Source organism: Amblyomma mixtum, chromosome 4, assembly GCF_055824585.1.
Source record: "Amblyomma mixtum isolate Tamu chromosome 4, ASM5582458v1, whole genome shotgun sequence".
Classification (NCBI taxonomy): domain Eukaryota; kingdom Metazoa; phylum Arthropoda; class Arachnida; order Ixodida; family Ixodidae; genus Amblyomma; species Amblyomma mixtum.
Window position 1 is genome coordinate 132,192,493 of NC_143015.1, and position 21,413 is coordinate 132,213,905.

General features: G+C 48.2%; 1 protein-coding gene across 1 annotated transcript in view; it reads left to right on the plus strand.

Annotated features, from left to right (window-relative positions):
• Nucleotides 1-784: 784 nt before the first annotated feature.
• LOC149348250 (uncharacterized) overlaps nt 785-21,413 on the plus strand; it is a 46,725-nt gene continuing 26,096 nt past the window's right edge. Inside the window, exons 1-6 of the mRNA XM_089588033.1 lie at nt 785-949; nt 3,747-3,953; nt 6,291-6,353; nt 7,115-7,316; nt 12,723-12,864; nt 20,320-20,417. Coding sequence (XP_089444159.1) covers nt 877-949; nt 3,747-3,953; nt 6,291-6,353; nt 7,115-7,316; nt 12,723-12,864; nt 20,320-20,417 — 785 coding nt within the window. The 5' untranslated portion in view covers nt 785-876. The remainder of the gene's footprint in view (nt 950-3,746; nt 3,954-6,290; nt 6,354-7,114; nt 7,317-12,722; nt 12,865-20,319; nt 20,418-21,413) is intronic.

Here is a 21,413-nt window from a genome sequence, read left to right on the forward strand (position 1 = left end):
CGTGACTGCCTATACTCTGCCCCGCCAATAAAACCTACCAAAAGCGGTATCTAGAAGCAAATTTTCACCCAATTTTTTTTTATCACTACTTTTATCGCTAGTCTTGAAAAGCATCAAGTTCGCTGCCCTCTCAGTGATTTCAGTTGTCCATGGGTGCGAGTTCTTGCATTCCAGCTAATGATAACGGCCTCCGCGATAACCTGACAGGCTGCACTGCCAGGCTGGCAAAGCCCAAAGAAGAGTTGTGCTCTAACCATGTGGTCCATCGTCAAAGTACAGCCACCGAAGCTTTCCCAAAAATAGAAATACAGTCAAACGCTCACTATTTCAACGAACCTTCTTCCTTCTTCAGCGAGAATTATTTCGTTTTTCATTGCAGGATGATCTTAAAAACGTTGCAGAAATGCAGTTACAGCGTAAAACGTAGTAGCAGTTTAAATCACGCTATTCGAAAGGTCATTTTGGTCAGCATAGTACGTTCAACATTCCACTGAGCAGCAGCTGGCCATCGAAAGGTGTTAACATATTGGCTGTCACCGCGGTAAGTGAGAATGTGGACTCAGCGTAGATGGGGAGTGCGGCTTCTGCTTTCGCTCTTGGCTAAGAACATTAACTCAGCGGAGATGTCATCATCTCATTTTCAGGAATCATTACAGCGCTAAAGACAAGGATGCAATCGAAGGACAAGGGACATAGATTTGCCTCGCGTCCTTCTTCTCTTTCGGGTTCTTCTTTTGTATGCGCTATAATGCTTCCTGAAACTATGAACCAAGTATCCCGTCTGCAAATCCTGTGAAGTCGCCATCTAAACTTGCGTCGCGCCTGCTTTGCAGAGGGCACTCGCAGCAGTCCGGTGGTTTCGTCTGGGGGCTGTCTATGCTGTGCCTTTTTGTTACGCTCGTGTTCCTCGTGGGCGCCATTGTGATCCTCACCCAGTACGGAAAGCAAGGTAAGCGGCTGAAGAAAATGTCCTTTAAGGCGGAAGACTTTAATGGCTCATACTATCGTCCGTTAACGAAGCGTGTCACACGCGTTTAACTCGGGAATTAAAAGAGATAGAAAAAAAACCGATGGTTGCCTCAGATAGAGGAGGAAAAATGAACCTAGAATCTAAGTTTGATGGTTTTAGATTAATTAATTAATTATATGCAAAAATGTAAAAATTGCGTCGAAATAGCGCGGACGTCGATATAGCCACGGGAACGGTGTGACGTCACATCCACCGGAAGTTGTCACGGCATTGTGAAAATTATCTCGGAATGGTCGGATAAACGCCAAATTTGTGTCAAATTAGATGGAAAAATGTGTAATTAAGCGTAATTAACACTTAAGCTCTCCGAAAGATATATAATTTGGGTATCGGTATAGCCACGGGAACGGTGTGATGTCACATCCACCGGAAGTCATCTCGGCATAGTTTCCTCTGCTTTCGCCTCTTAAAACTTTGGTTGCCAAAGTGTCATCGCAGTTTATTTTTAAATACGAAAGCATTACTTGTCCCATTACGAGAAAAGCCGGCGGCATGTGTGTGTGTATGTTTGTACTCGCAGATGGTATAAAACACCAGCGATGGCAAGAACAATAGCGTGACGTCTTCAAGCGGTCGCGTGACGTGCACAACAAACTGAGCACCGCGACTTCGGACAATCCTATCGGTGTCGTTCGTCTATATATAGCTGTCACTGGCCGACATCCATGTGGCACCAGTTTTACTGACATTCGTAACAAATTTGTGACGCAAAACGTTTGTCCTACAACGTTCCCGGTAATCCAACACGATTGCACGTTGTGTATAGCGAGTCAAGTGTGATGGCGAAGTTAAAGGCTAGCTTGACAAGGTAAGTTGCTGGGCGACTTGGTTTCTATATTCCGTGGCTACTGCGCAACGAACGGAACAAGAAGGACACAGCGCTGTGTTGTGTCCCTGCCTGTGTCCTTCTCCTTGTCCCGTTAGTTGCGCTGCAGTCATGGAAGAGGCTAGCTCGCCACAAGGATTCGAACCGACGACATGTGAGTCTGGAATTGTATGCCTTCCCAGACTTTCATATCAAAACTGTAATGCAATCATTCGTCGTACGGTGTGCCGGGTGGTGTCATAAGCGCAAATACATAAACTCGTAGAAAAGAACTTCAATGCATGTACAAACATCACGCTTGAAGAATGCACCCAGGGACAATAATGCTTTCATATTCGCACGCTTAAGTTGTCTTTTAACGTAGGAGCGCTAAAGGCCTCTTTACCCAGAAAGTCTGGCGTCGGTGTTGTCAGTGTCGGCGTTAAGCGAAAGATGGGGTGACGTAGGCTGGCCCAGGAGGTCACCCGCCAGAGAAGCCACCTACCTGGGCCACCTAGGTCACGTGACCTTGTGGCGTCAGCAGAACCTGCCCACCGGATGGTGAGCAAACTCACCACCGTGGCAGGTGGCTGTTAACTATTGATCGCCAGAGGTCGCTCGAGAAGAATTCTTCGGTCGCACAAGCGCGACCACTGGCGGCGCCTGCTATGGCAGGTCAGTGGCGCGCCCCCTAAAGGCTGCACCATAGTGGAAGGAGTGATGTGTAAGGACTCGCGGGGACCAATGAATATCCGGTTGAGAGCGACTAATTCCGCATATATGGGCAATAATTCATTAACGCAATCGCATCATACCATTAAGGCGGAGCGTGAGTGTCCTCTCCATTTTTTTTTGCGTGTGCTTGGAACCTCCAACGAAAGAAATGAACAGGTGGGTGACGAATGGTTGCTACAAGCGCCTCCTTTAGTTTTAAGTGATGTTCTGGCACGCACTCAAGAATTCTGCATTTCTTTGATGTTGCTGTTTTAAAATTTCGTTTGCGTTTAAAGTGCACTTTATTAAACTTAACCTTGTGCAACCAAAAAACGTACTGGCTTACTGACTATACAGACTTCTCAACGTGTGCGCCTCCTTTTAAGGACGGGGCCCCACGTCTACGTAACGTGCCCCCGAAATTGGCTCGCGTTCGCGTCAATCACTGCTCAGGAGACACCGTCAGTGAGTGTCTAAAATCAGAGCCTGCTAACTGCGAGAATCGCAGTCAGAGGAGACTATCTTGCTTTTAAACATTTCTCGTTGTTAACGTAAAACCCCGCTCTCACTGCGTCGGCCACAAGTTAGTGCTGTAGTGGTCCCGCTTATAACAAAAGTTATGGCTCGTTAGAATTACAAATGCGCTAGTTGTGTTGTGATTTTGGGCTTGTTGGTACATCCTTGAATTAGAGAAAAACTAGGGCCACACCATGCACACCACAAGAAAAGAACGAGGAAGAGAGACAAGCGCTTGTGTCCAGTCCTCGTTCTCTTTTTTTTTTGTGGTGTACATGCTGTGGCGCTAGTTTTTCTCTAAATTGAAATAAATTTGCTGTTTCAACCTTAGCGAGCGTTCGTCCTCACATCAATGAAGATCAGAGCGAGGACCACTGACACCACGCTGGTCCCCTAAATGAAGACTCAAAATAATGACACACACACGCACACACACGCGCACGCACGCACGCACGCACACACACGCACACACACGCACGCACACACACGCACACACACACACGCACACACACGCACGCACACGCACGCACACGCACACACACGCACACACACACACACGCACGCACACACACAGAAAGTGATCTTTGCTTCCATACTCACAACTGGGCACATATGGCGTAACCGCTGCCAACCCCCTATCTAGTACGCTTTTCCATTTCACTTTCTCTCCGATGTTCACAGATGAAAACGAGGAACCTGCGCTCGAGGGTAGCAACGGAGGAGGAGGAGGAGGCGGCAACACTCCTGGTTCTTCTGACAATCGCCCTCCGTTTCCCCATGTTTCGACTACTGACAATACCACCACGACCGATGCCTCCCCAGTAATCCCGGATTCTTCAGGAAGCCCTGCACCTGATCCCAACCAACCTACTGCCTCCACTGGATCGAGTGAGTGAATCTTTAAGCGACTTATGGCTTTTATTTATTTTTTTTAATCGCACAATTTGAGGCTAATAATCGGGCTGGGCAAACGTTCATCTCAGTACGTAACGCCTGACACTTAAGGAAAGACGAAGCGTGAGTAAAGAACACGCACACAAAGGAAAATCCATAGCGCATATTTAATATTCATATGTTCTTTTTTGTCCATGTTCTTGTCTTAAGCGCTTGGCGTTTTGTATTCAAATAAACCTAAGAAACGCGTTTCAGCTTCAATTACGAACGGACACTGCGAATGCTGGGTTGGAACGCAATCTGAGGCGTTCCCTTTGGTCGCCTCACCGAGTTCCCAAATATGCATTGCCAGTTGTGTGTTGTGAGTGTGCGTTAACCAGATGAAACCAAGCTCTTTTTACTGTTCTTGAATCAGCGATTTAAAGTACGCACTGAGCACAGATGAGTGCCAGCATCACCGCTTTCCTTATTGCTTGCGTTTAACGTGACAGTTTCATTGCTCTAGACTCCTTTTCTCGCTTATTGTGTTGGTACCCGCATGTGGACGTTTACCCAAGGAATGGCGGCAAATGCCCGGAAACAATAGCAGAAATGCACTTGCTTTCTTTCGACAGGCGCGCGTGGTGCAATGATGGCCGTGACGCAATACACGTACTCACTTAGAACTTGTACAACGTGAGATTTTGTGATTTAACGTATGGCTCTTCCGCAGACTGCCTCGGCACATAGTTTTGAGCGTCTGTGCAGTCGCCTCTTGGAGATCGGGAAGTGAATCGACACGTGTTAATATACAGCGTGTTCCACGCAAGTTCAGTAAAAGCTTAAAAATAATTGGCACACCGCAACTGGGTGAAACGAACGACGTACTGACGCAAAAGTTTATATCGTTGTTTCTTCATTCCCCAATGCTTCCGGCAGGCAGCTTTACAGCTTCGTTTGTGATGCAAGGGGTGACCAGATGGATCTCTAATGATCGCGGCCAGGCGAGGACGATTCTAAGTTGTTCGAGACTGTTATGGTTAGTTTGCACGCTGTATCTGGAGAGTAACTGTCAGTTTTAAATTAATCACGGCCGAGAGCGACGGGTATTCTGTTCGCCGACCGCCGAGCAGGCTTGTTGCTATGGCCGCCGCCAAGTCATTCGGTTGTTTGTGGGCGCGAGTCAGCCCACTATAGAGTTTCCTTTGCGAGCTGTCCCGCGGTCGTCCTGACTAACACACTACCCTCACCTTTACCTGAGAGTCCTGTCGGCTTTCCTCTGGCGCTCTTGGTTGTATTTCTTAAGTTGCTCCTAATAAGACAATTCGCTAAGAATTAATATGCAAACTTTTGAAATCTTCATTTGACACCCTAGAACTTTTAGTTTACTCGTAAAGGGAGTTGAATAACAGCCGATTCAGTTTTTGGAGCATTCTCACTTCTTCTTCCTTGCATTGAAAGGAGGCCCGCCAAGTACCAAGCACGTCATCCCCTTTTTCGCAACCGTATTTCAGCGGTTCCGAACGCGTTTTGAACGAAAGAAGCCTGTGCGGTGACCGTCTCGAAGTGTGCGGCCCACACCACGTCAGCATAGTCTTCAAAGTGCTTCAGCAAATTAGTTCGGAACAAATGGTATGGAAGCCGCCGAGAGCAAAATCAGACCGAGCTTTTTTTTTTTTAGCCTTCAGACAGTCAAAGCAAAGAACGAAAGAAAAGCGGTGAAGTCGTGTTGCTCTAAGTAGCATCCCCTTTCTTTATTTGTATCGTCTTCCACCCCGTCCAAGCAAGCGCGCAACTTTGCCACGGTCAGCGCGCAGGTTCCTCTCGTTCAAAACTCTGTTGGAAGCGCAGCAATATGCTGGCGCGCGAGCGCTGTTATGTCGTTCCTTTCTTTTTTTGCTATATTTGTGGGCATTTAAATCGATACCAGGGAAAGAGGGTCACGCCGCAAGTAACTAGGTTTCTGGATCTGTCATACACCTTAACGATGCGGGCTTGGCCCTAAAAAGAATAAAAGGATAGTTGAGATAATTCCTATTAGGTACCGAGATATTAAACCAAAATAGACAAAACAAAAACTAAGGGAAGCCACATGACGGCCATCAATAAGACACTGGTTTCATCGCGCTGCGTTCTATCACTTTTTTGAAAACCTTGGCTGAGGACAGGTGAAACGATCTCAATATTTCCATTTTAAATGTATGGTTGTGAACGTGTTTTTCTCAATATATTTTCTTGAAGGCACTATTTTACTTGTTGCAATGCTGTTCTCTATTATGGCTACCCGTTAGACTAACAATAGCCTAACGAAAGTACGTCAGATTCGACATGACTGTGTTGCCGATTTTGCAGCCACCCCTACCCCCACCACGACAACGAGAACCAAACTGACATACAAGGGAGCCACCGTCAAACGTAAGTTTAATCAGGGCTAACTGATTACCCTCCGTTTTGAGCTCCAATTTAACAGCAGTGTGAATGCTTCTGTACTGAAGTTCTAAATTGGCATCATTATGCATCTTTATATGTTGCGGCCGCCGCGGTGGCTCAGTGGTTATGTTGCTCGGCTGCTGACCCGAAAAATGTGGGCTCGTTCCCGGCCGCTGCGGTCGCATTTTGATGGACGCGAAATTCTAGAGGCCCGTGTACTGTGCGATGTCAGTGGACGTTAAAGAACCCTAGGTGGTCGAATATTTCCGGAGCCCTTCACTACGGCGTCCCTCATAGTCTGAGTCGCTTGGAGATGTTGAACCCCAGTAAACCAAACCAGATCAGCATCTTTATGTTGAGAACAACAGATAGACATCGGAGAAGTTAATCCCAAAACCTTGACAATACTGGTCCGTTCTGATCGATAGCACGAGTTGCACATTAAGAGCACATGCTCAAGAAAAGTACATCGTCAACGTACAACGCAGTCGAATGCAGGGCAATCAGAGAAGCAAGAAAAAACAATAGAACTTGCTAACGAAACCGAAATTTACTTATCATCCATTGAGGCTATTCACATGAGCGATATCAGTTTCACTTGGCCCTGTCTATATGTTCCCGAGACGCCCCCTCTTTTTCCGCCAGGGCAACCGGGTTCGCCCGTAAATCGACGCCAAGGTACTGCTGTGAACACAGCTGTGTTTCTGTTCATTGAGAGCTACTCTTTCGTTTTTATTTCGTTACAGCCAGTCTGTTGGTCTGCTATGTGAAGATGTACCACTGGAAACTAGTGGAGACAACGCCAGACGGACTCTGCGACCTCATAGTGGCCGACGAAGGCTGCAACGTGGCTGTTAGTTTTAAGGACCTCCCGGACTACCACCAAACCCTTTTCAGTCGAAGCAAAACCGACGTCAAGACCAAGTACGGGATCGTCGCCTGCTCTTAGTAAGTGGAAGCAGCTAACTGTGCTAATCATTCGGCCCCCGTCTTTTTCTTCCAGAATCGAGCCGCCGCATTGGTGGTGGTGAAAAACATTAATCAACCATTAAATAATTAGAAATGATTGGGTAGGGTCCTATTGGCCCCTACCCTATTGGCCACTGAGCCACCGCGGCAGCTCAGTGGTTATGGTGCTCGGCTGCTGACCCGAAAGACGCGGGTTCGATCCCGGCCGCGGCGGTTGAATTTCTTTGGAGGAGAAATTATAGAGGCCCGTGTACTGTGCGATGTCAGTGTACGTTAAAGAACCCCAGGGGTGGTATTCTCCCGGTGTCGCCTTTTGCGACATGTCGCATTCGCTCTTCGCTGATTGCCTCAAGCCGCGGTGACGGCGGCGTGACGACACGGATCCGCCTTCCTGCTACGTCACCGTGACGTCGCCCCAATTTACTACGCTTAGTCGAACAACGGAATGCGCTGAAGCGATTCGCGCTGGCGACGGGCTACGAAATTGATACTAGACGCCATGGAGCCCACTCTGCTTGCGTGATTTTTGAGTTGCGAAGAAGAGTGGCGTGTCCGCGACCAGTTTGCCTTGGCCGACGAATCTTGTCGGCGGCGTTACCGGCTGTCGAAGAGCACAGCACTGTGGCTACCGTCTGCTGAGCCGGACTGCCACTCGCCATGCGAACTGACTTTGCACCGTCGTAAACAGACGACGAAACAGACGTTGCCCGCTGCGACGAGATGGCCTTGGCAGCGCTTGCGCTCGCATCTACATCACCCTTCAAGGCGTTTTAATGCACGTTAGTGCAACGAAACAGTGTCTGCACGAGCCAAAGAGGATTTAAAGCAATGTGACGACTTTTACAAACCTACAACTGAACATTAGAGAGTTTTAGTATTGCGGGCTTTGCGTAATTGCGTGCATAGCGGAATAGCGGGTCCAGAGTGCGCATGCGCAGAACGCTAATGGGGAAATAGCGTTAGGATACGAATGCAATCGTCAGTTGCGGCTTTTGCGCCCTTAGCGTGAAAACATGGCGGTGTCCTTCGAAGCGAGAGCCGCCCGCTTCAGCCAATTCAGCAGTCCTTGCGATTCCGGTCGGCATGTTTACCGGCAACTACTGGTGTTGTTGCTTTTCGCTATGACTTACCTTGCTTCGACGATAAAGTTTAAGCTGCAATTCAGCTATAGTTTTTGAGATACGCTCTCGATTCTGGAGGGCGCAAGCCTAATGGGACCTCCAGCTACACTGCTACCGTCTGCAACTGCGCGAAACGCAGCCGAAACCTAGCACAACCGTCCGGAAAGAAACAACAATAAATTTGGAGCTTTTTCGCGGTGTTTTATAGACTTAAATGAAATAAAGCGAGTTTATATTAAATTTGCGAATGTTTTTTGAACATTACACGTCATGTGATGGCAAATATTTTTGCTATCAAAGATACGAAACTACTGCTGCTAGTGAATCAGCAGTGGCAAATTGTCGCTTCTCGGAGTGAATGAAAGCACCGCCGACGAAAGTGCCGGCGGCGTTTTGCGTTTCTTCGAGCAACTGTACGCACTTTTTTAGGCCCCACCCTAATGCGACATGTCGCAAAAGGCGACACCGGCAGAATACCACCCCAGGTGGTCGAAATTTCCGGAGCCCTCCACTACGGCGTCTCTCATAGCCTTAGTCGCTTTGGGACGTTAAACCCCATAAACCGAACCAAACCTATTGGCCCCTTTCTCCTCAAAATACTAGGCGGAGCTCCTATTCCGGGGCCCCCCTGGCAAGCAACGCAGTCCGCATCCTTTGAACCAAGGCCTTTTGGTCCTTACGTCTTGACAGCCGAGCAGGGCCGCCTCTCAGTCCTCTCTTGTGGGGGTGGGGTTTGAGGGGTAGATGCGTTTGGTTGACACGCCCAAACCCACGTGGAAGGTGTTGGCCACCTCCCCGCAGAACTGGCACGTGCCATGAAAGGATGTGGTGAAATGCTTAAGCACCACCGGGCACAGCACAGTGTTGGTCAGAATTTTGATGAGGAGGGATCCGGTCCCTTACAAGGAGCCGGGTAGCGCCGGTGCTCATCCTTGTAGTAATCTGTGATGTATTTGAATGTAAGGACCAGACTGTCTGATTGGGAGTAGGCTTCCAATAATAGGGAGTAATTCGGGGAGAGAGAGTGCTGGCGGCTTGATCGGCCTGTTCGTTTCCATGGAGTGGCTCAAGGATTTTAGTGCTCCGCTACTGACCCGAATGACGCTGGTTCCATCCCGGCCACAGCGGTCGCATTCCGAGGGCGGCGAAATGTTAAGAGGCCCGTGCACTGAACGATGTCATTGCACGCTAAAAGAACGCCAGGTTGTCGAAATTATTCGGAGCCCTCCACTACGGCGTCCCGCACAGCCTATAGTTGATTTGGGACGTTAGAACACAGAAACTAGAACTGGAATCTAGAAATCAGTGATGAGACAAGCTTCCACTGTTTCGTCAGACACCGCCATGTTTCGGCAACGTAAAACGATTCGTAGAGCGCGCTATTTCGGAAAAACAGTGTTCGTCGCACGTTAACCAAAAAATTGCCCAAGATTAGGTTACTTCCTAGTGCGAAATTCGAGCCCAGCTCAGCAGCTGTTCCAGCTTTTCGATAGATTGAGGCAAAGAATTCGTGCAAGACATGTATGTGCAATTACCAACAACTTGTTATTTTTGCACACATATTCCTTCTTCAAGAAACACTCCACTAACAGTTCTTGATTGTCATTAAGGAAGGTTTGTGGTCGGAGAAATAAATGCATATGTGCTCAACTTGCTGCACCAATGCCTGGTTCTCAAAGACGAGGTCTGTGCAAGTATTTCGCGAGGTTGTCACAGCCGCGGGAGGCGTTACGAGCGAGAGGAACGGGATGATCTCTTGCATAAGTGGTAAGAAATTCCTGTTTGCCTTTATATCTACATTAAAGTCCCCCACTGCTAACAGTGGTGTGAATCGATGGGCGGTTGACGCGAGTCGCAGGAAGTGCACGACGTGTTTGGTGAGCGCGGTAGGGGAGAAGTAGACAGCCACTACGAGCAAGCCGTAGGCCAACTTTGCGGCGCACAGTTCACCAACTTACGGGAGAAATGGCGTCAGGAGCGCGCGCATCTAGAGCAGCGCGCCGCCGCGGCTGTGGAGCTGGTTACCAGGGGCAACGGCGACGCCGCGAAACGCAGGAACGGGCGCCAAAGAGATATGCTCTAAAACGCATTTCGCGTCTTGGGTTTACCACATGTGCATCTTGACGCCCACAACTTACTGTGTTATAAGCTCTCTGTTATCATGCGCGTGGAAGAGGTGAACAAAGAATTTTTCACTAAATTGTAAATTTACGAATACGCCATTGACCGCTCCAAACGCGACGCGAATTCACATCAGTCAATCGATCAATCGATCAATCAATAAATAAATCAATCAATCAATCGATCAATCGATCAATCGATCAATCGATCAATCGGTCGGTCGGTCGGTCGGTCGGTCTCGGTCGGTCGGTCGGTCGGTCGGTCGGTCGGTCGGTCGGTCGGTCGGTCGGTCGGTCGGTCGGTCGGTCGGTCGGTCGGTCGGTCTCGGTCGGTCGGTCTCGGTCGGTCGGTCGGTCGGCCGGTCGGTCGGTCGGTCGGTCGGTCAGTCGGTCGGTCGGTCGGTCGGTCGGTCGGTCGGTCGGTCGGTCGGTCGGTCGGTCGGTCGGTCGGTCGGTCGGTTTTGTTTTCACCAAGGAAGGAAAGATACATGGTGAAGGGGCCAGGAGAAAAAGCTGTACAGTACAGCTTGAGAAGGCTCCAACTGAAGGCGTTGGGAGTGCTAAACTCCTATCAGGAGTTGCGGGAGGCCCACCTCGTGAACCAATATACGCGGATATCGCAGACGGTTCCTGGGCGCCGCCTGCTAAACCGCTTACACATCCAACACACGTGCATACCAGAGAGGACGGAGAACATCCCGGTGCTGTGGCGCCTCATGCTCTGGGTCGCTCCGCTCCCGCGTAACATGGACATAGCTTCACATGAAGGCAGACGACAAGCGCGGGTTCGCACGCTTCAGAGGCAATATGGATATAAAGAGGGCGTCTACTACGTGGACATCACAGGGCCGTCGCCCGCGGGATTCTTCACGGCTGCTGTAGTCCACCGGGGAATGAATGTCGATGGGCTATCTTTTCGGGCCCCAAATTCAACACGAGCGGAGGAAGTCGCAATAGCTCTCGCTGCCGCCGATCCGAAATCGAGAACAGTTATCACAGACTCTCGCCGGGCCTGTGAACATTATCTTGCAGGCGAGAAATCACCTCTTGCCTCCCAAATTCTAAGACGCACTCTCGCCGATCCAACTCGCACAAAAGTGATCTGGGCTCCTGGCCACCAGGGTCTACGAGGCAATGAGGCCGCTGATGCGGCCGCCCGAGCGCTCACACACCGGGCTCCTCATCCTAGCTCTCCTGGCTCAGAAGCTGATAAACCGCTTCTGCGGTTCCGCGAAATCCTAGTTCATTATTGTGACAGCCATCGTCTCTACCCGGCACCTGCCAAGGGGCTTAGTAAGGCGGAGGAGCGAACTCTCCGGCGCCTGCAGACAGGAACTCTTCTCTGTCCTGCCATAGCAAAACACTTCGATCCGAACACAGATGGGCGCTGCCCGCACTGTGGAGAGATCTGCGATATCTTTCACATGATGTGGGCATGTAATCAGAATCCTAACCTTCCCCCATCCCCCACCCCCACCCGAGAGGCATGGGAGACTGCCCTCCTCAACTGTTCCACACTGGAGTCTCAAAGGGCTCTAGTAAAGCGGGCGCGAGACGGGGCCTCGTCGTGCGGCGTCCCGGACTACGGATACCGACCGTGCAGCAGGGTTTTTTTGACCCTCAAACTCTCTTTGAATATTAGTTTTTCACCACCACCACCACCACCACCACCCAGGCAAAAACGACAGGATTGCAACGTTGTAAAGTTGCACTCTAATACTGGGCAGAGTACGTAAAAAAACATCATTATTAGCATTCCTGTGCCCTTCAGATATGCATCACATATTGCATAAAGGATGACTGCTGTACATACCGATTTGTAATCTGTACAGGGTCAATCACACTTAGCGGGAACACGGCTTCGCGTGGCTGCGCGCATGCGGAGCGCCATTACGGCCAAGCCTCTAGCAAACTCGTGCAAAGGGGCAGATGGCACGAAGCACCACGTCAAGGTCCCTCTTCTCGTGCGCCACTCTGTATTGATTCATGACCGCGTTAGAAGCAGTGGCATTCCGCGCGTGCGTGGCCACGCAGAGCCGTGTTCCCGCTAAGTGTGATTGACCCTGTACATCCACTGATAAACGGTGGTAGACTTGAGCTGTAAAAAAGGAGCGAAAGTAATTTTCCTTCTACCGTTCTGGCAGTGATCCTGTCGACTTCTATGATTGGGACTTAAATGTCAACGTATTGCACAAGATGCACGAGAGCAAGATGCATTATTTCGGGTTCACCGAAATGGGGAAACACACGGATGTCATGGTTACCGCAGCGTTCACGATTGCGAAGGTGAGTGTGCAGTTCCCGGCAACGCCGCCAGCGCGTGGCCTGGCCTTCCGAGTGCAGCGTATATGGGACAATGGCTTTCCTGAAGTTATCTTAGCAGGATCTTAACTTTCCCGAAAATATTTTTATTTACTAAAAGGCGTGCCTAGCATTGTCGTATCCCAGACGGTCGCAGTTAAGAACAACGCTGTGTAAATTTGCGCCTTCACTCTAAGTCACTACTCACCATCTGCTGTCCTCCACTCATCTTCTAGCCTGCATATTAGCTCTAGTCCATAGTATTTTCTAGGAAGTGTTAGGTCATCCAAAGTGCTCAATCTCCAGCTTATCTCTCTTGGCTCGCCCATCACTGGCAGCGTTCCTTAGAGTTAGATGAGTGCGGGACGGTAGAACCTCTTTATGACCAAATATGGGATATAACAAATGATTGAAGATTACTGCTCTTGGAAGCTCGTTCAACACTGGCTATAACGAAGCTACGGCTATAAAGAAGTAATCGCAGGGCCCCTTTAACCCCATTACCACGCTGTTCAACTGCATTTGCCTGTTTATCGGCGTTACAATTATATCCCGATGGGCCTCGCTTAGCATTTTCCAACCAGGCCACCGTCACAATGCTCCCTCGGCTTACTTTTTGGGCCAAGCTCTACCATGAGCTCGGGCCGTAGCCTTATTAAGGCGAAAGCCTTTAATGCCTCTTCGTTGTCGACATAAGGCTGTCAGCAGAAGTGTCACTCTTTTCGGTTGGTCGAAATGGTTATGACGTCAGAGTGCGCGGATTCGAAGTAATCAGATCACCCACGGATGCCTGACGCCCCCTTTTGGAGAACACGACAACTAATAAAATAGTTGTCGTCCACTACGAAAGGGGCGTAAGGCGCCCGTGGGTGACCACATTACGTACCTCATTACTGCGAACAGAGCCATGGATACAACCGAAGTCGAAGCAGAGAGAGGGTCGCGCTAAAGAAGCAAAGTCAGCAGTCAAGGTGTGTAGTTGTAATGTGTGGTCAAATATTGCACTAGTGCAGCACGAACAGTCTCGCAGTCAATGCCGAACAGTGCACCCAGAAAGGCTTTCGCCTTGCAGCACTTTAGAGAGCCAAAGTGCCCCCTGAATTTTTCTTTTTGCGCCAAGCGCTACCAAGAGCGGGAGCAGCGATGGCGCAGAGGTAGAGCATCCGCCTCGCGTGCAAGAGGACCGGGGTTCGAATCCCGGTGCCACGCAATTCTCCACCGGATAAAAAAAAAAACTCCGCGTGTCGATGGAATTGCATAACCAGGCTTGGAGTGCGGCCTGATTTCGGTGACCAGAGCCGACAACGCACTTCCTCATCAGAACAGGATTTGGCCACCCTGGTGTAGTACTTGGCCACAACCTTCTAAGAACAAACCAATTAACCCTCGGCCCTCAGTCCCTAGCGGCTGCGGAGCAACTGACCAAGGCGGCGGTCAGATCTGTGACGCAGCGGAGGGTGCTAAGAATCTCTGGCTCCGGACAGGCCGCCATTGGAAACTGAACCTGGCAACGTTTAACGCAAGAACCTTATCAAGTGAGGCTAGCTTAGCAGTGCTGCTGGAGGAATTAGCCAGTATTAAATGGGATGTCATAGGGCTTAGTGAGGTTAGGAGGACAGATGAGGCGTATACAGTACTAAAGGGCGGACATGTACTGTGCTATCGTGGATTAGTAGATAGGCGAGAACTAGGTGTGGGATTTCTCATAAATCAGGATATAGCTGGCAACATCGAGGAGTTTTACAGTATTAACGAGAGAGTGGCAGCTATCGTAATTAGGCTTAATAAGAGGTACAAGCTGAAGGTGGTGCAGGCCTAAGCGCCTACATCAAGCCATGATGACCATATAGTTGAAAGCTTCTATGAGGATGTGGAATCGGCAATGACCAAAGTAAAATCACAGTACACTGTACTGATGGGCGACTTTAATGCAAAGGTAGGTAAAAAGCAGGCTGGACACAAGGCGGTAGGTGACTATGGCATAGGTTCTAGGAACAGTAGGGGAGAGTTATTAGTAGAGTTCGCAGATAGAAATAATTTACGGATTATGAATACCTTCTTCCGCAAACGAGCAAACAGGAAGTGGACGTAGAAGAGCCCCAACGGTGAGACTAAAAATGAAATAGACTTCATACTGTGTGCACACCCTGGCATCGTAGAGGACGTGGATGTCCTCGGTAAGGTCCGTTGCAGCGACCACAGAATGGTAAGGTCTCGTATTAGCTTAGATTTGAAGAGGGAACGGAGGAAACTGGTGAATCGAAAGGCTATTAACGAGTTAGCATTAAGAGGGAAGGTAGAGGAATTCAGAATGTCGCTGCAAAACAGATTTTCCGCTTTAACTGAAGAAGACGACCGTAGGGTTGAAACAATGAATGATAATCTTACAGCTATCGTTACAGAGTGCGCCGCAGGAGTAGGTGGTAGGATGGTTCGACAGGATACCAACAAGCTATCTCAGGAGTCTAAAGATCTGATTAAGAAACGTCAAAGCATGAGGACGTCTAACTACACAGACAGGACAGAACTAGCAGAGCTAAGTTAAGCGCAGGTAGCCGACATAAGAAAGTTTAACATGGAGAAAGTCGAGCATGCTCTAAGGAATGGAGGTAGCCTAAAATCAGTGAGGAGAAAACTGGGCATAGGTAAAAACCAGATGTATGCGCTAAAAGACAAACAGGGCAATGTCATCAGCAGTATGGATAAGATAGTGGAATTAGCCGAAGAGTTCTACACAAATCTATACAGTAGCGAATGTAATCATCAAGTTACTGAGGGAGGCATTCGAGCACAGCAATGGGACATCCCGCCAGTAACGAAGGAGGAAGTAAAGAAAGCCTTAGGAGCAATGCAAAGAGGGAAAGCAGCTGGTGGGGATCAGGTAACAGCAGATTTGCTGAAGGACGGAGGAGAGATTGTGCTACAAAAACTAGCCACCCTGTATACGCAATGCCTTGTGACCTCGAGAGTACCAGAAGCTTGGAAGAACGCTAACATTATCTTAATTCATAAGAAAGGAGACGTCAAGGACTTGAAGAATTACAGACCGATCAGCTTATTGTCCGTTGCCTACAAGGTATTTACTAAGGTAATCGCTAATAGAATCAGGACAACCTTGGACTTTAGTCAACCAAATGATCAGGCAGGCTTTCGTTAAGGATACTGACAATAGACCACATTCACACTATCAATCAGGTGATAGAGAAATGCGCAGAATATAACCAACCCCTATATATAGCCTTCATTTATTACGAGAAAGCATTCGACTCAGTGGAAACCTCAGCTGTCATGCAGGCATTGCGGAATCGGGGTGTGGAAGAGTGCTATGTGAAAATATTGCAAGATATATATAACGATTGCACAGCTACTATAGTTCTGCATAAAGTCAGCAATAAAATTCCAATACGGAAAGGTGTCAGGCAGGGAGACACGATCTCGCCAATGCTCTTCACTGCCTGCTTACAGGAGGTATTCCGGGGACTGGAATGGGAAGAGTTGGGGATAAGAGTTAATGGAGAATACCTGAGTAATTTGCGATTCGCTGATGACATTGCCTTGCTAAGCCACTCAGGACAAGAACTCCAAAGCATGATCAATCAGCTAGACAGGCAGAGTAGAACGGTGGGGCTAAGAATTAACATGCAGAAAACCAAAGTAATGTTCAATAGCCTTGCAAGGGAGCAGCAGTTCGCAATTGGTAGCGAGGTGCTAGAAGTAGTAAGAGAATATGTCTACTTAGGGCAGGTAGTGACCGCAGATCCGGATCATGAGAGGGAAATAACTAGAAGAATAAGAATGGGGTGGAGCGCGTATGGCAGGTTCTCTCAGGTCATGAATGGTAGCTTACCAATATCCATGAAGAGAAAAGTATATAACAGCTGTATCCTACCGGTACTCACCTATGGGGCAGAAACGTGGAGACTAACAAAGAGGGTTCAGCTTAAGTTAAGAACAACGCAGCGAGCTATGGAAAGGAAAATGATAGGTGTAACGTTAAGAGATCGGAAGAGGGCGGAGTGGGTGAGGGAACAAACGCGGGTTAATGACATCCTAGTTGAAATCAAGAGGAAGAAGTGGGCTTGGGCAGGGCATGTAATGCGAAGGCAAGATAACCGCTGGTCCTTAAGGGTAACGGAGTGGATTCCAAGAGAAAGCAAACGTAGCAGGTTACGGCAGAAAGTTAGGTGGGCGGATGAGATTAAGAAATTTGCAGGGATACAGTGGCGGCAACTAGCAAAGGACAGGGTTAATTGGAGAGACATGGGAGAGGCCTTTGCCCTGCAGTGGGTGTAGTCAGGTTGGTGATGATGATGATGCTACCAAGAGCTCGGGGCGTCACATTGTTCGCGATTAGTGCTGCTGGGCGCCTCTCCCCTGCCCTCTCCTGAGCTCCGCTCGTCGGATAGAGCCGCGGAGTTCTAGTGCGCATGCGCATTTCACGCTGGTGACAAGTGCAAGCGAGAGATGGCGCCAGCTGTCAAACACGCACGTCCCACTTTACAAGCTCAGTTGGTGCATCGTGGGAGCGGATCGCGCCGGTTTCGCTGGCGGCCGCGAGTCTTCAGCCAGCTTTGACACGACACTGTTACGGCTCCCATTCGGAGGGAAAGCCCGCGTAGTCCCCGCTTCACTCGTGACGTAACGCGTGCATGTCTGCAATGGAGATAATCGAAAAGAGGCTTTCCATAAATATCACTCGGGATTCGTGCCCACAACCCTAGCAGCGCCAGCCAGGCACGCTACCGACTAGGCCGCGTCGGCACCTTGACTTGATGTGCGTAAACTGCAGTGGAGAGTTGAAGACAAGAATATGGAAACTGTGTTGTGTTAATTGGGGTTAAAGTTGTGAACTTTAACAAAGAACAATCACTGTATGTGAGGAGAGACCGCAGAAGGGAGCCACTGACGCTGTCACGTGAAACGCTAGAACGCAGAGCTCATGTACCCCCTGAAGTATTTTTTTTTTCACCAACGATTGGTGGGCATCTTCGTTGGCAGTGATCCCAGTAAGCAATAATAAGCAACGAATTTTCAAGTTCGACACTAAAAATAACAAGTTTCTTCGAAAAATCTGCGTCGTGAAAATACGCCGCAGTGCCGTGCTTCATGCTCTCTTCTCTTTCTGGGTAGCAGACGAATTGTCGTACAATCCCCAGAGGCTTCCTCATCTTGTGAAAATGGCCCTGGAGCAAAAAAGAAATCTCGCGAGAAAGATGGCAGCGGCCTAGTTGGCAGCAGAACTCTGTGATGTTACCAGTTGTGAAACTTCTGATAGCTTTCATCAATGAAAAAGCCGTGGTACAATTAGACCAACGTTTGGGAGTTCGCGAACTATCGCGACGCTTACGGTCGATAACGTAAAAAGTGTAAAAGCTACAAACTTTCATATTTTAAACGCACTAGTGCCTTGAAGCGAAATCAGTCAAATTAATGAATAACAGAAACGCATATATAAAAGATATAAAAGTCACAGAGATAGGCAGCTGAACCTCGTTACAGCAAAGTTGAAGGGGCCCGGCGATTACTTCGCTATAGCTGTATCTTCGTTATAGCCCATGTTGACCGAGCTTCGAAAGGAATCGTCATTCCTTCGTTATATTCATTATTTCGCTATAAGCCGTTTCGTTATAACGATGTTAGACTGTATTAAGAGGTTAAAGAGCAAGAAAGAGAACTGCATTTCAAAAGATTATTGCGAGAAATGCCGAGTTTTTATTGTGCGCTGCCCAATAATGCCGCCGTCCATAGACCCCATCGAAGTGGCTCCTTGGACTAGCTACTTTTTGATGCGGAATTTGGTGCGGAGTAATGGCCATCTGAGGCAGAGCGTAGGCTTGGGACAGGGAGCGCTTTGCGGAAGTTAGCCAGGTGGTTTGCCCTGTGGACGTGAGTATCCGATGTGGGTAGGCGGGGTTTGGGCACCTTGTGTGGCTGCCTTGCCTAAGTTTTTGTCAAGATTCCTTAATTATCTGAATACCAGTGAATGTTAAGCCTCTCGTATAAGATATAAAATAAAACCATTTCAGCAAGGGTTTTTTTTTTGTAGAAAACCTAATTTGTAGACTGAATCAGGTTTTCGGATTCGCACTAGCCAGGAGTAGTGCTTACTTCCGACCATTCCTTCGTCTACCCACGATGAGGGAACCACCATGACGCATCTTTCGGGTTCAAACACACACAGAGTCATTTAGGAGGAGGCCGACCTGTACCTTATCAGGGAGGCTTGAGGGATTGCTTTCTTGACAATATTTGGTCAGGAGCTCGGACGCGACCGCGAGCATACAGATAGCCGTCCGGCGCGGGAACGTTCTGAGCTCGGTGCCGCGCGCCAGTTGTCTTCGCTAGTCCAGATACATTTCCGAGAGGGGCGCATGCAGCGACGATGCGTAAGTGTGACAGTTGCCGTTTAAGGGATCGAAATTGCTGCGCGTCTTGTTTGATGCCTTCCGGCGTATACCGTAAACAAGAAACATTTCAAATCACTCATTTTCTACTCTTCTTTGCGCGATAGTTTCTCAGGGCCTTTTCCTGTCCTTCAACTTTGCCACGAGGCCGCCCTGCACCTTAAAGCACCTAATGTGCACTCTAAGCCGCAGCCTATCGCAGAGCCATTGTACTTATTTTTGTAGGATTGCGGAATCATGTCGCCATGTTCGACTTCAGAAGCATACCCGGTCAGTCACGCCGAGCGTAACCTAACCTTAACTAAGCCAGCAATGGTCTGGAACAAGCAACATTGTAACAGATATGTTATTTCCGTTACCCTTGATTGCTGTATGTCATGGTCGACGTACAACTCATTCCAATCCTTTTTGATATTGAATGCCATATAATGAAAACTACCGACTACAAAGCCCTTCAACTTGAGGTAGTCTGTGCGCTCTTGATTTTGGGTGAGGTCCAAAACTGAGAAAAATTACAATTGTGAGCGCCCCAAAGCTGTGTACAGGTGGTCATTCATTCATCCTGTATCTCAAATACGTATTTCCGCTTGTCGGAATATATATATATATATATATATATATATATATATATATATATATATATATATATATATATATATATATATATATATATATATATATATATATATATATATATATATAGCGAAGTATACGCTTCGTTAAAGGAAACATATTTATTAAACTCGACGTTTCGATCGGAAGACCGATCTTCGACTCCTGAAGAAGATCGGTCTTCCGATCGAAACGTCGAGTTTAATCAATATGTTTCCTTTAACGAAGCGTATACTTCGCTATATATTCTTATAAGCAGTCTAGTACTTCACGCTTTCGCAACCTATATATATATATATGTGTGTGTGTGTGTGTGCGTGCGTGTGTGTGTGTGTGTGTGTGTGTGTGTGTGTGTGTGCGTGCGTGCGCGTGTGTGTGTGTGTGTGTGTGTGTAACAATGCTTCATCTCTTCTTACTTTCGCAGACAGTGATCGCTGACGTGTTTAAAGGCGACGGCACGACTGTATTCGTCCCTCAAGAGATGGAATTTGAAGGATATCAGCGACTAGCCCGCTTAGCAAAGTAAGATCACGTGTAAATTACTTCTTCCCCGTGCTTATGTATAATAATACTATTCCTTCAGTTGATCTATCTATAACCGTGCCCTGGAAGAACCAAGCGCTCGATGAACTGCCACACATAACAGAATTATACTTGTTAAGAGCAAAAAACGAAAGGCATGCACCCTGAAAGAGCAGAAAGGACACAACAAATGACAAACAGAAATGCGAAAATGAAGTGGCAAGGCTAATAGAAATGAATAAAAAATCAATTATTAGAAGTAAATTGCGAGCACACAAAGACAGTGAAGTGGGCGTGACATATAAACGATGACACAACGCAATGGTGGGCACCTGAAACAACTCCTTCTAAGCATACAAAATGCAATTCCCTGAAGGTGACGCTAAGGTGTTAGTTAGCAAGGACAAAGAAGTTAGGGGCTCGTTGTGACGCAAATGTGAAGGCAACTGTCATTGAAACCAAGGAAAGAGTATGGACAGGTGTTTTTATGAAGTTGATAATAGAAAATCAGCATTGTAACATTTTTTACATTGAAAACTATTCATTAGAAACGAGAAGAAAAGTAACCTTTTGTCTCCGGTGGGATCCGAACCCACGACCTCCGCATGTCGCGTGTGGTTCTTCACCAACTGGGCAACGATGACGGCATTGCAACCTTCTACTTTAGAAGATATTAATGTTCTTATAACCCACTCATACACGTGTTCGCCAGCGCCACCTTCTGCTGTATCGGCAGATATAGCCATGTCCAGTAATATCGCATGCCCCACGTGAATTGCGATCGAACCGAGATGGAGGCAGCAACGCGAGTACATTCTTAAGCTACATGTAGGCCTGTGGCGTCAAGACTGCCATAACAGAGGCCGTCGTTAAGCTTTATGTTGTCTACAGCGCAGTAGCAACACAGATGAGAGAAGAAAAGGACGCAAACACAGGTGCTGACTAACTGCGTTGACTACTTCAACCTGGTTTATACAGGCATCCAGCTAGTGATGA